This window comes from Doryrhamphus excisus, linkage group LG1, assembly GCF_037039965.1.
Source record: "Doryrhamphus excisus strain RoL-2023G ecotype Guam linkage group LG1, RoL_Dexc_Guam_v1.1, whole genome shotgun sequence".
NCBI classification, from domain to species: Eukaryota; Metazoa; Chordata; class Actinopteri; order Syngnathiformes; family Syngnathidae; genus Doryrhamphus; species Doryrhamphus excisus.
In genome coordinates this window covers 13,770,314-13,785,354 of record NC_136357.1, presented here as the reverse complement: position 1 = coordinate 13,785,354, position 15,041 = coordinate 13,770,314, and the positions used below count along the sequence as shown (strand labels likewise).

At 42.1% G+C, this 15,041-nt stretch overlaps 1 protein-coding gene across 1 annotated transcript in view; it reads left to right on the top strand.

Annotated features, from left to right (window-relative positions):
• The first annotated feature begins 3,047 nt into the window (after window positions 1-3,047).
• met (MET proto-oncogene, receptor tyrosine kinase) overlaps window positions 3,048-15,041 on the top strand; it is a 64,284-nt gene continuing 52,290 nt past the window's right edge. The window contains exons 1-2 of the mRNA XM_058074947.2: window positions 3,048-3,245; window positions 4,825-6,028. Coding sequence (XP_057930930.2) covers window positions 4,826-6,028 — 1,203 coding nt within the window. The 5' untranslated portion in view covers window positions 3,048-3,245; window position 4,825. The remainder of the gene's footprint in view (window positions 3,246-4,824; window positions 6,029-15,041) is intronic.

Here is a 15,041-nt window from a genome sequence, read left to right as displayed (position 1 = left end):
GCGTAGTTGTTGTTGTATACAAACACAGCTAATGTTAATTCCAAGTTAAACAGCCCGTGTTTGAATAGCATAGTGGTCATCAGCACACGTTAAGTTAAATGTTTTTTCCTCTACAGTTGTGTTTGACATGTTGACCATGAGAGTGCTCTTCAATCACTCAGCACTCTTAACTAATGATGAGGATGACGCACAGGTTGTCCTCTGGGGACATAGAGAGGTAATGAACTAAGCTTGATTGACTCTGGTGTGGGACCCTTGTGTGAATGCACAGAGATAAGCATTCACATTGATACTACTGTACATATGTGTATTGTTGTCATGTGTTGTGATGTTCATGACATGTGTGACGTACTGAGGAGTGATGTTATTTCATGTCAGTCGGTTAGATCAGGGGTGTCCAAAGTAAAACAAACGGATTATTAATTATATATATGATAAGATATTGGCATTTGCTTTGTCACCTATAACACAAAGCTAATGGATGTTTTTTCATATAGTGTTGCACACCCCTAGTTTAGACACTCATTATCAGGTCATGATCATGGGACTGTGTCCATCATGATGGTGGAGGTAGTGATGATGGTGGCAGTTGTGCATCTGCCCTGCTTTCTTTCAGGAAGTGGGACAAAGGAATGTTTGGCTGCCGCCCGCTGTGATTCACGACTGAGGCACACTCACAGTCGCTTTAGTTCGGCCGGCCTCCACGGCGTAGCTTGTTATTTACGGCCCAGCGAGTCGTTTCAATGTTATGACTCATGGAGTTTGTGGAGTGAAGTGTCAGGTGCAAAGGAAGTCACCACCATCATCATTTCTCACCCCCTGTTCAGTAAACTTTACTTCACTTTATTGATGAACTTCACGTTTCACACAACAAACTTACTTACGCAACAATTATCTACAGTATGTAACTATCTATGTTTCTATATAACTTTCTATTTAACTGTTATCTAACTTGCGTGAATGTGAATTTTTTTCCCATTTGCCGCCCGCTGGAGGCTATGGTGCCCATAGCATCTGCCCCATGCAGTCGTCAATTGGCACATTTTTGTGGCTTGCGGTTTTTCAAAATATATTATAAATTATGCTGGTTCATGGTTGAATATGTACTGTTTGGTGAGACACACAAGCACCAAACTTGATCGCCGGAACAACAGGCTTTTATTGCAGGTTTGATTTATTTTTCTACAGGCACAATAATAACGACATAACAATCATAATAAAAGTCATCACAACAATAACACGGGTCACTGCTGTGACTGTAATCTTCACATTGAACCTTTGACATCACTTCCTGTCCTCCACATCTACAGAACACATTTATTGCAACACACAATCATGAGTTTTATTTCTGGCTTAAATCAATTATTTATTATTGATTATACTGATTATTATTTTTTTGCTAGAAAACAGGATTTCTGTGCTCTAACTACAAAAATATTTGTTTTATAAATAAGGTATCTTGCAGTGTGCTATTACTGCTGATGTTGGAAGCAGTAAGACAGTCATTCTACATTTTTTGAAAGATCCGGAGGATTACGGAACAAAAAGTCAGGTGGTAGACCCAAAAAATGAGGGGAGGACATCAAGGCGCAGGGCGACCCAAATAAATGCCCTTACTGGTGCCAACTGGAGCGCAATAATTGTCAGACAGCATCTGCGGGAAAGGGTTTCAAAAACAAATTCAAAGACCTCAACTCCTTCAACGCCACAGAACTGCCCCATTTAGACTTTGCCAGGGACCATCAAACATGGGACATTGAAAGGTGGAAAAAACCTTGACGGTCCAGATGGCTTCTAACGTTCTGGCATGGAGATCCCACATGAGATGTTTTCTACCCGGCACAGTGGAGGGGGGGGGGGTCCATTATGATCTGGGGTGCTTTTTCATTCAGTGGAACACCGGAGCGTCAGGCGGTGCAGGGTCGTTAAACGGCGAATGGTTACGTGCAGATGTTGCAGCGGGCAGAAGACCCTCGTCTGTGTGGTAACAGCTGGGTTTTTCACCAGGACAACGTTGCAGTTCACAATACTCAGTTGACAGAGGACTTCTTCAAGGAAAATAACATCAGTCTCTTGGATTTTCCGCATGTTCCCCTGATTTAAATCCTATAGAGAACATTTGGGGATGGAGGGCAAGGGAAGTTTATAAAAATGGCCATCAGTTCCAGACAGTTGATGCCCTTCGTGAAGCCATAGCCTCCTGGAAACACTCACATCAAGCATGGCCAAACCAAGAACAATGTAGCTACTCATTACTGAGTCCTAAATAAAATAAAATGAAAAAATAAATAAAATCTTTTTGTCATTTTTGGAGGATGGGCTTCAACTTTTGATCAGCTGAACAGCCTATTTCACTTTAATTGTTGTTTTCAATACATTCCTTTTTCAAAGTGCTTTTTTCATACTCTTGCTTTTGAATATTGGAGCTCTACTGAAAACCTCATTAGGATCCAAATGCGCAAAATGTAAATTCTAGCTATTTTTCAAATGGTCTTAAGATTTTGGTCAGGTCTGTCGATCTATTCAGTGTAAAGACATTAACCACTGTATTATGAAACTGAAGTAAAGTATAACGGCTCACCCTTTGAGGACACCTGACCGCCGTACATATGCCTGTGGGTTTGTTCTGTGGTTATCATCACATTTTCCATCTTTGTCATTGTGGAGACTTATCAAAAAAGCAAAAGAAGCCAAAGAAAAAGTGTTAACCTGTGGAGCTGATACTCATATTTTGACCTGCTGACATTAGTTAAAAAAGTTCACCCCAAATATTATAACAATCTATTGGTTTATTTTAAGTAATGTCCAAAAAGTGAGCATGTCAACATAAGGATGAATTGAGGTCGTCTACAACAACCAATCATTTGAAGTTAGGTTATTTTGATACAACTCTTGTATGGGATGTTATTAGACTGTTTACCTAATGAACTGACAGCTGTTTTTTTACCTGCGCACACAAAAATCTAAGCGGGATTCGGCAGTACCTGGTGACGTCACAGGCGGTAGCGCTAAAGGGGGCGTGGCTTTAGATGTTTGGAGTCAGTCGCGCTCAGTAGCGGCAGCAGCATCGTGTCCTCTACATGCAGGCATCCACGCGCAGCCCACTACAGGTCTTCTAAGCGTTTTCATTTGGTTTTGTTGCGAGCAGAACGAGAAAAAAGACAACAACAAGAAGAGTTGGAATCCATTTGGACTTGATGATAGTCTACAAGTTGAGCAGAATATGATTTGAAAGTAACGAACAGGTGAGTTTAAACACACTTTTCTCACTGTTAACTTTAATTTTGATGACACATCGTCCTCTTCGAAGTGTATTTACGCCGGGATAAATAGAAAAATGACTTTCCTTCACTCATTTACCATGTGTGCTTACAGCATGACTCACTTTCCTCCTCAATTCAAAACTTTCACAACAGCTTTTGTCCGTTTGGATCTTGATTTTGTCGCCTGCAGGTGCCTCCTCCTCTTTAAAATAATAATAGCGCTTAGTCACATTTTGGATGCAAAACAAGTGAGTACTCATCGAGCCTCCTCTCACTTGTTATTGAAGTCGAAAGAAACTATGTCTATTTTTGTTTATTCAACAGCATAAAAAGCACTAAAAAAATACATGTAGAAAAGTCGGACAAAAATCAATTAACAGTGCAGTCAACGAGGAAATAAGATGTTTCATTATTGCTCACCAAGTGTACTAAAACTTTAATTTTATTTGGAATGTTTTTTTTATTTTTGCTGCATACTTTCATAATTCAGCGTTGCATCTTATATCTTACCTTTTTTACTGACTGTGCAAATATTTACTTTCAATTATGTAGTATTTTCTTTTATACATTTTTGTATATCTCATATAAACAATCCCAATTGGGCTGTTTATGGGGGTCTGGGTCCCCAAGCTGCATTGTCTGAGTATCAAAACCTACCCCTGAAATTGACATCTTGCATCCCTCCATTCTACTTATTTATATTTTAAACAATGGTGTCTGCTCTTTTTAGACACACCAAAGAACTGTTGTTATTTTAATGGCCGTTTTAAGGCTTTGCTGCATACATGGGGCCCCGGTCCTTAGCCCGTGCAAGCCTGTGAGTTAATCTGGCCGTGTGTGTCTCACTGCTGTGGTCTGAAATAAGTATCACAATCCAGAATAGAGATACACAAGAAGTACATTTGTGTTCTTAAGGGTCTAACGAGCCATTGCACATTGTACTTTCTAAAGATGCATCCTAATGATTGGACATAGTACTATCTAAAGAAAATACTAGAAATACCAGCATGCTGGATGTCATGCTGTTGTTGATGCCTTCAAACTGCATGTGTCACCACCACATCAACCTCATGCAAATTCTCATTTTGCAAATTCTATGGCAGCACCGCAAAGCCTGCAACCAACACTGCCACCACCTCACATTACCAGCTGCCTCCCACCCCTGTGTGCTACTATTCAGCGTCTTAGGTGATTTATCATGTTGCACGAGGGTCCCACTGACCCACACCCTCCTCTTTGCTTTTAATTGAGTTTATCTTTGCTCCCCAAGGCCGTCACTGTCTAAACTTGAAGGCGGGCACTCGTGTAGCCCCGCCCAGCTTTGGGTCTATGATTCACCATGTCACAACCCGAGCGCGCCCACCAGGCCCAACTAGTGCTGGGACTGATCTTTGTGTGACTGCAGCATGACTGCTTGTGGTAACAGGACAAAACGCTAGTTCACAGTGGACCCTTTTATGTCCTCCGTCCACTCACTCGCGCACTGCATAATGTAGGACGACCTAGTCACACTCTGTGTTCTACTTTGTGTTCCAATCACTTCTTGTGTTTGTTGGGTCAGGATGGATCGCCGCTTCCTGCAAACGGTTCTTGCCCTCACGCTGTTGTGGTCCCTGAGCGGGTACCATGTGCACGGCCTGTGTGAAAAGTCCTCAGAGTCATCAAAAGTCAACTTGTCAGTCAACCACCAACTCCCGACGTTCACCGCAGACTTCCCCATCCAGAATATGGTGGCGCTGGACGGCATTGTTTACGTGGGGGCCGTGAATAGAATCTATGCCCTGGCCCCAAACCTCACCAAGCTGTCGGAGTACCACACGGGCCCTCTGCTCGCCAACGAGACCTGTGGATACGGCACCGCCAGCAGAAGCAGAGTGGATAACCACAACATTGCCTTGGTGGTGGAGAACATGTACGATAAAGGCTTGTACAGCTGCGGCTCAGCAGACAACGGGGTCTGCCGCCGGCACGTCCTGGATGATGACATCAGCCCTAAGACTGTGGACGAGGAGGTGTACTGCTTTGCGGACAAGGTGACGCTGGGCAGAGGTCAACCTAGCGAGCCAGATGTAGTGGTCAGTCCCTCAGGCTCTCAGGTGCTCAATGTGGAGAGCAATGTCATCAAGTTCTTTGTGGGAAACTCTGAGATTCCCGGTGTGGGAAGTCCTCGGAATGGTTCCAGTCATCCTCACACCATGTCCCTGAGGAAGATGAAGACGAGCCAGAATGGCTTCACCTTCTTCTCCAGCCTCTCCCACATGGACCTGATCCCGTCTCTACGTGGAAATTACTACTTGCGCTATGTGTACTCCTTCCACAGTGGACCTTTCACCTACTTCTTGACTGTGCAGCAGGTCAGCAGGGACTCGCAAGCCTTCCATACTCGAATTGTGCGCATGTGCTCCTCGGACATCGTGATCCGCCGCTACGTGGAGCTGCCGCTGGAGTGCATCAGCACCGACAAGAGGCGGCGGCGCTCGACAGAGGACATGAAAGTGTTCAACCTGCTGCAGGCGGCCCACGTCTCCAAGGTGGGTGACGACGTGGAGCTGCAGAGGCACCTGAAGGTGGAGGAGGGCGATGACGTGCTCTTCGCTGCCTTTGCTCGCGGGAAGCCCAACTCCACTGAGCCCACTGCCAACTCGGCCGTCTGCGTCATGAGCATCAAGCACCTCAACAGCATGTTCAAGCTGTACATGCAGAAGTGCAACACAGTTGACCCGTATCACTTCACCGGCTCACACGACAAGTCCTGCTACAATGTGGTGAGTGCCTTGGGGGGGGCACCATGCATGCTTTATGCTTGTTTTTCTGAATATCAGATGTAGTTGAATTGTGGTACAGCCTTAAACAAGCTTTAATTCGACCAAACAGTATTTCTTCTAAACAGCTGGAACCTTCAAGACACAACACATTCTGTTACAAGTTTTAATTGGATTTCAAAACAAATGTTACCATAGGAAATAATGTAAATAATCTGTTCCAGGGTCTGGAACTGTGGCCATATTAAACATTTTAGTAAATGTACAAGCAATTTTTAAGTCGCATTTTGACATTCTTGTGTTAACATGTCATACAAGTCTAAAAACAAGTGAAAGCAGTACTAGTAATATAAAGTGCCATCTTAACACTGGGTTTCAGTATCGTTTTAAAAGCTCCAGAAATGAGCAGGACCAGGTCTTGAAACTTCTTTTGAAAGAAGTGGTGCAAAATGGGAGTGAAGTGAAAAGTAAAGAGGATATTTTTGCAGCTTGTTCTGTATCATTTTGGCCATTTGTCTGGAAATGTATGTCCATTTGTGAGGTCAAAGGTCACTGATGTTGGTCCTGCTGGTGTTCTTCCACACCAAACTCCATTACGATCCATACGATAGACTTTTCATACTATCCATACGATTATCATTGTGTCATATCATATTTGAGCCACTAGATGGTACTCGGGTGCAATGTACCTGTATGAGGCATACTAGTTACGAATCGCTGGCATCACCACAGACACACCAATCCTGCTCCTGGTGGCAAAAGAACTACCCACAGCAGCGCAATCGGTTGATAAAAACAGACACTACCAACTTATGATGCAGAATATTATTACGATTTGAGCTCGAACCATTTACTTTCCGACCATTTACCAAAACTTTATTGCCAAGCACTCTAGGAAACGGGAAGTACTCCAGGCGACGCTACACTAATTAGATTGTCTCGGTCCTTGACTGTGACATTCGGCTTACAAACTATGGTCTTTGTGCCTTCATTCATATTTGTGTCTGCTTGTTAACTGCTAGCACTCTGTGTATGTACATAGCCTCCACCTCCACTACTGTCAGAGAGTCTTAATAGCTGAGAAGATGCTTAATCACATTTGATATAGATCCAATGCACACAGACACAATGAAGTCTCTTGTCATCCAGCCTGTGTACCACAGAGAGACTAACAGATGGAGCAGATGTGCATACACTTATATGTCAATTTATTGAGGGCTCATAGTTACAGACCTGTTTTTTTTCTCATTCGATAATTTGTTATATCCAATATCATGACAGGCCTATTCACAGAGAACAGAAAGATTGGAAAATAAAAAGTTTTTTATGATTTAGGGAAAACTAGAGACTATAAGGCAATGTCTCATTCACTCATTAATTGATTCAGAGCTGTGTCCTATTACTTTTCTTCATGTGCTTTAGTTTTCCCTAAAGGCTTTGAGACATCTTTCATGCAAATGCCCTCAGGGTTGTTCTTGCTGCATGTAAATATATCTATTTAAAATAAAAGCAAATAAGTTCAATTGTTATTCTAATGCTAGGTGGCACGGTACATGCAAACCTATGAGCTCCATCCCTGAGTTGTCCTCAAGTAAGATGTCAGACTATGTGCTCTGAGGTGTGCTTCACTATACTCCTGACAGCCGGTGCCTCATAGGAAGACCAGGTCTCATCACAATGTCGTTTTACATCCCCATGTGATTTCCTCCTTGATTGCATGGATGGAATTCAGACTTAGCTACGTCTCAATGAAAGAGTGACTGTCAGGTCAAAGTGCACATTGTCAGCTTTACCGCCATATTTGGTGATACACTCGTACTAGCCTTGTGTTTTCTTCTCTCTTCTTTCCGCACATAATCCATCCCATTTTAGGACAAAGTATCATGAAAGGGATCCAAAGCATACTGGACTCTCTGGATCAATCATCCCATTATAAGAGAGGGGCAAACGGGTATTTGGGTTTAAATGTATTTACCGTTGTTCTATTTTCCCGCACTTGTGGGCGTGAAGGACTGTACTCCCCCAAGTTGGCTTTAGGCCCTCACCCCCAATCCATCACCATTGACCCCAGCAGTGGGTTCAATCACCTGATCAATAGTGACATGAAGGGAACTGCTGACCACCCAGCAAAAGCCTCTGTCAATTATTTGTGTGACAGGATGGAAGCCCCCCCTCCTTTAACCGTTTAGCATGGCAACCATAAAAATTATAATTTTTTTTATCTGGACTAGTGCAGTCTCAGTTTAGTGTCGGCCGGTGTGCTCGAGAAGTACATGTTTGTCGAAAGACAGGGATAGTGCATATTGATCAACATTTTCATGTAAATATCCAATATTTAAAAAACATAATCGGATTAGCAAAAGGTGTAAAACTGTGTGCACTTGACAAAAGAAATAATTATTAAATCATTTTGAAATACATTAATAAAATGAAAACACTAATTAGGTCCATAGTAATAAATGCTGTAAGCAGAGAAAAGGTGTTTTATTTTTCTTTGTGTGTGTCTACCCTTTATGGGTGCTTTATTCTTGTTCTTGTAACTAAATGAAGCATCTCCATGTTTAGTTTGCAGTCTTGGCTCTATTTGCTGACCTGAATCAATAATAGAACTGAGAGTCCTACTTTAAACAGATAAGTAACTTTCAAACCAGTTCTTTAACTAAGCATTGCTTATTTTATTATGCAAAGACCTTTCATGCTTTGTCTACATGCAGTCTTCATATAAACACTCGGCTACAAAAACATATATACATGTGAAGAAAAGCCCAAAAAGTCTGGGGGAACTTGGCAGCTTTCATGTGTTTGCTCAGCTGTTATGTCAGGTGAATATGTTGGATAGCAAGCGTCTAATAGCTTTAATGTGTTTGAAATATGTCATCTTGCGGTGCTCGTTATCATTAATAACTCTTTCCTGTGTTGTTTTGCTGCTTGGCTGTGTTTGCTGGAATGATGAGAGTTGTGTAATTCCTTATAGTCTGTGTTTGTGCATTTGCTCGTGTGTGCGTTTTGTTGCATATCTGTCTCTCAGCGGGCCGTGATGAATGGCTCGAGCATACCGGGGGCATTAGCAGCTGGGCGGAAGATGATCCCTCTGCTCGACCCAGGGTGGCAAAAATGTCCCATCACCAACAACCCCTAACTGACCAGTTATCTGCCACTTGTGGGAAAGTCAAAGTTACATCAAACTTCTTTTGGAGGTTTTCTGAGTTCAGTGGACTGAAAAGCTTGAAGGTTCTATATTGGAGTATTTTTCGTGGGAATCACAACATCCAAAGAAATACAGCTGAATAGGTGCAGATTCTGGAAGAACTAGAAAGTTTTCTGCGCTGGTTATTGTGTGTAGCTGCTCTATAGGAGTCCACAAGGGATGAAAATGAGCATAATAGGTCCCCTTTAAGAAGGTTATTTCCATGATGACCAGTCCTCATGCTTATATAAACCTGCCTGCTACTTGACTTTGCACCTGTTGCTGCTTTGAAGACCAAAGGTTGTGATCAGCCATGAAGACGTCAAAGCGAGAGTGCTCTATTAGACATTCTTTCCTCTTGACTCACATGATTTCTTTTCTTTTCTGAGGCCTTTCTCTCCAACGGAGGCATTTAAGAGCGTCTAACTGCCACTTATAACCTCATGGTCGCTGCAGCATGCAAGCATCTTTGGACCGTTTGAGCTCATTTGTAGCTTGTGCATTTTAATTTTGGAGCAGCTTTGCATGATTCAAAGTGAAGAATACATAATATAATCAAATGTCGGCCCTCTCAGCCTCATCTTTTATGACATACGTTACAGGTTGAAAGAGGTTGTTTTACATCCTTGTTCCTCTTCACCGGCTGAACATCTGTCAGTCAGTATCACACAGGAGACAAATGAAGCTCAGTTCAGCTTTTTATTGAGCTTTTATCTCACTTGGGAGTGCTCTGCCGTTTCACTTTTATCACATCAATAGTTGGCGCCTCAGCTGCGAGTGCCGCAACAACTACAACAGCAGCAACGTTTGTAGCATAGCCACAATGCTATTGGGCGGGATGGTGGATTTGTTTCATCTTCATGTCCAGATGGCAGGTAGACACTACGCCACAGATAAGCACCCCCATCTCGTAAATTCATAAAACTGGTCAACATTGGATGGAGATACACTCAGGAGGTTATTTTGGGTTTTTTTTTTTTCTGGTGGAAATGTCCCAGCAAGCAGGAATCTGGAGACGACTGAAAGCTCAGCGTAAGAGCACGTTTGAACTTTTAAGTGCCGGTTGTCAGCGCCAGCATGCCTCCTAATTCTAGAGTGAGCAACCAGCATGTGTTGCGTGTTATTTAATGATGACCTGTTGCTGTTTAGGGTCGCTGCGATGGTGGGGCAAATGCGGTGTCCTGTGTGGCGGCAACGTCGCTTTTCATTGTTGCTCACTGGACACTATACTGTTTTAGGTACACATGCAATACTTTACTGTATTTATGTTTTTGTATTAATAGCAGACGACTTCCTGGTTCATTAGGAATAACCTATGATGTTACGACACAACAGTCAGTCTGATTGCTGCATCTGTACCTTTGTCCAAATCTGCACCAAAAACGAATGGATTCTTCCTCAGCCCTAGCATCATCCCTCGACAAAGTTTAGTAGTTGCATAGTTTTTGTGTCACCCAAACTCAACACCTATCAAACGGCAAACATATCACCTCATGTCTCAAGTTTGACGGAGGTCCTACTGCTAAATTGTGTTTACCGCCATACACATCCTCATTTGTTAAGTTTAGACTTTTCATACTATTATCAGTGGTTGAATACTTTTTACGTTAGCATGATAGTTAAGAATGTTAAAATGTTACTTAAAACATTGCTTAGCAGGGCTCGACAATAACGATGTACCGATGGCCCGGGGCAAGTTAAAAAAAAATTCGGGCAAGTAAATCTAATCAGTGATATTCCCGTCGGGCAAGTGTACTTTGGCATGAAGCGGTTCTTGTTGGGTGTTGGTAAAACACGGACTGCCTAATTCCGGTGGTAATTTGCAAAGCAATCCTTGCAATGGACCAATCAGAATCGTTTATTTAGACCGCGGTCCGTAATTCACAGTCCGCGTTTTACCCACACCCGTTGTTCGCGATCAACCAATCAGCGATCGTTTGACTACGAAAACATCCATCATAGCGTCGCTGCCAACGTCGTCTAATTCTGAAGGAAACAGCAAAAAGTGATGAACCTCTATCGTTGCATGGTTTTTATTTCCAAGGCAGCATGAAAAACAACTTACTGGCCTGTTGCAGACTTAACTAACTAGCTGGGCGCACGGCAACCGAACTTCTCCTTTTTTCCCTCTCGTTCCTCTTCTTTGGTCCCAAAACGCCCGCTCCAAGACCGTGAGCTGAACATGACTGCCCCCCAGCGTCCATGCATGAAACTACAGCCCGGAATACAACACACACGCAACTGTACAGTATTATTTATTTTATTATTTTATTTATTTGAGATTCTCATGTGATGCCACAAAAAATTACATGATATCATGATGGCAGTCTTTTTATTTTACATGGGGCAAGTTCGGGCAAGTAGTTCTCACCTTAAGGATTCCCTATGGGCAAGTCATTTTGGTTTTTAATGTAGAGCCCTGCTTAGACACTTAAAGGGGAACTGCACTTTTTGGAAATTTTGCCCATCACTCGCAATCCTTATGTGAAACATGAACTTTCCCTTTGCTGTGCATTCGAGCATGAGAAAACGAGTTAATATGAGCTAGCTAACATTATTGGAAGTACGTATTTTGATGCTAAAGCCCTAAAAAGAAACCTGAAAAAAAATGTTAACATTTACATAAAGGACTCATATATTAACCAAGCTACAGTGATATTGTTATTGTAGCAGCTAACATGAAAAACTAGATTTCTGTCAGGCGAAAAAGTGGATACCTATCTTTCAAATTTTGGTATGAAGATGCCTGTTTACTGTCAGCAATTTTACGTGATGACTGGAGTACCCGTCTTTTGCTGGAAGACACAGCCATCCCAAGGAGAGTGGACATTGAAAGTGTTGTCGCTGTATCTATGCTGTTATTGACAGAAGTAGCATAAGCTATATGCACAATGTGAAATCAATGCACCTAGGAAAGAAGTTTTGGTAATGTTTTAAAACATCAAAATACAGCAAGATACTGTAAGTATTACATATAAAGGCATATCTTAATCTTATCATCAATTTAATAGTTCTTATGATCACAGCATCTATATAAAATGATAAAACACTGTTGGGGGCTTCAAAATAGGTGTGCCCTGTGCATTGTTAGCTAGCTCATTGTAACTTGTTTTCTGGTGTTATAATGAACAGAAAAGGAATAAGGCAAACTTCCCAAAAAGTGCAGTTCCCCTTTAATAATAGCTTTTGTGGTGGCCACAGTTTGACCCTAAACAGATTACTTCTATTTACATGATTTTGTTGTACTTTAACTGTAGTACCACACAAATTACCCATAAACTCTACTGCTTGGGAGTACAAAATAGCTCGTTACAAAATAGCTCTTTTGCTACAAAGCTCTTCCAACAATGGGGCCGCCCACCAGGTTTATATCTTGACAATGTCTTTTTAAAAAGCCCTTATCCTTCCCTTATGCTGTGGAGTCTCCACATTCCCACAAGTCTGTCGGGAACACCAGAGACCAAAAGCAAGCTAGCGTTCTACACGGGAGGTTAACATGATGATCAGATTAGCATGGATTGGAGAAAACCCACCAAATGCTGATTGCTTTTAAATTGAATCTGCAGGCTGATTGATGATATTGTGTGTCATATAATTCCTGCTTTTGACCAACCGGCATTTTAATTAGCTGGCACGCTTTTAATGAACAAATAGCAAACACATTGATTTCATGCCGTAGATCAGGAAATGCTCTTTCTGATTATGAATAAGCAGCCCCCTCCAAGATACGTATACTGGACTGCTTCATAATTACATAAGCTGTTTAAAAGCACTTAAGGAATTTTATAGCAGCTTAGAAGGTTTACGTTTGACAGCACATACACACCTTTAATATCATGAAGTTGTAAAGCTTTATACCCCAGACACAAACCTCCCGCTATTGAAAGTGAGTTTAGGCGAAGCACGCAGACGTTTAAGTCTGACCTCGATCACAAAGTCATGACTGGGCTTGACAAGGTCACACCCTGACTTGATCTGACCCGCCTCAGAGCCACGAGACTCAGGCCTCTATCAACACAGTGAAGGCTAAACAATACCAGAGCGGATTTTCATAGACACACATTTGCGGCATTGATCAGATATTGACAGCAGAAGCTTGCTGTTGTGTACAGAAGAAGCAAAGATGCGACAGACGCTGTCCTGTAGGAGAAATAATGGTCTGTTCCAGGGTTAAGCTGATTTATTTTCTAAACTTTATGAAGTGTACAGGCAAATATTTAAGTCACATTTTAACCTTCTCAACTGTAATACAAATGCGAAAAGAAGTGACACAATGTTATTAAATAAAATTTTTATTTGGTACTTTGGTAACAACTTGGGATGCACGATTTTTTTCACTTCCGCGTTAGACGTAGCACTTGCACGGGTGTGGTATCAGTAAGGAGGATGGCTGCAGGGTATGCGTGGAGACAACTAAGGTTACTGATATTCTTTAGCCTGCATTTGCAGATGTTGTTCTAATTGTGTTTTCTAACAACATTAAAGGGGTCCTACGATGATTTTTCCACTTTTCGGACCTTAAAATGTTGTTAGGATGTTGTATTCTTGTGTTAAACAACGCTAAAGTTTCAGAAAAAAGTTTAGGATAGCTCTGAATGCTCGGCTTCAGGTAGCTTTTCTAACACTGGCTCCCTGTGATGTCACAAGGAGCCGGGCTTCCGTACATGGGCATGCGCTGTAGACCAGATACACGCTCCACACAGCTTTGCTTCTCTCTGTTTACGGTTGTTAGTGTTGGCTCCCAGGAGAATTCCTTCTACGAGGAAAGATCAGGCAGAAGTGGTTGGAGTTGGTGATTCCCAGCAAGAGAAAAATATTTTTGTCAGTCAACGGCATTTCACATGGGACTGTTTTTGTGAACATGAATGTGAAATATTGATTAAGCTGTTGCTGCTCTCTTGGAAAAGGTGCATTAATGTAGGACACACTATGACTGCAATCAGTAAACACAGACCTACGAGTTCATACACGGTAGGTCAGGGGTCTCCAGCCAGTAGCTTGTGAGCTACCAGTAGCTCCTAACCACTTTTCAAGCAGCTCTCCAAAGGCTTTATTCATTTATTATCAATTCCTAAAATTAGTAAGTGGAGTTTGGTTTCGGCAGTAGTCTGGAAGTACGGTATTTTGGGAGTGTGACAAATCACACTGGCCATGTGTGGAATAAATTAAACAGACCGTTTTGGAAATCCAAGGAAATATAGCTGCAATAGATGCAGATTCTGGAAGATCTAGAAGGTTTTCTGTGTGTAGGTTTATTTTGTGTAGCTGCTTTATATAGGAGTTGACAACTCAATACAAAGGGCTGAAAATGAGCATAATCAGCTGTGGCTCACGGTCTAATTGGAAATCTCTAATGTGGGAATTATGGTATCAGAACCCAATACCAATACTCGATTGGACGAGTCCCAACCCCGCTAACAAGTATACCAGCATGAGGTGCTAAACATTACAAATATTTTCACCAGCAGAATAATAAACATATTGTTAAATGTCTCCATTTTAGTCTGTGTCAATCAAAAGTGGTCATTATTATCATTATACAGTGTACCTAATGAATTGGCCTGTAAATGCATTGCAAGGCAGTTACGTCCCAGTGTGTGATGTCATGACGCAGCCAGTCTTTGCAGGTGTTAAGATGCATAACAATAGGTGGGTTTAAAGCTGCGCACAGATGGTTAGTCCTGAAGATCCAGACGCTAGTATGGACATTGCAGCTCTGCATGCTCCAGCTCGCTCATGCCATCACTAAACTGGTATTTGTTTGTCTCCTTGGAAAGCAGATGTGCTCCAGAGACGCTCGCTCACCCTGAAGTCACACAATAGTCAGCT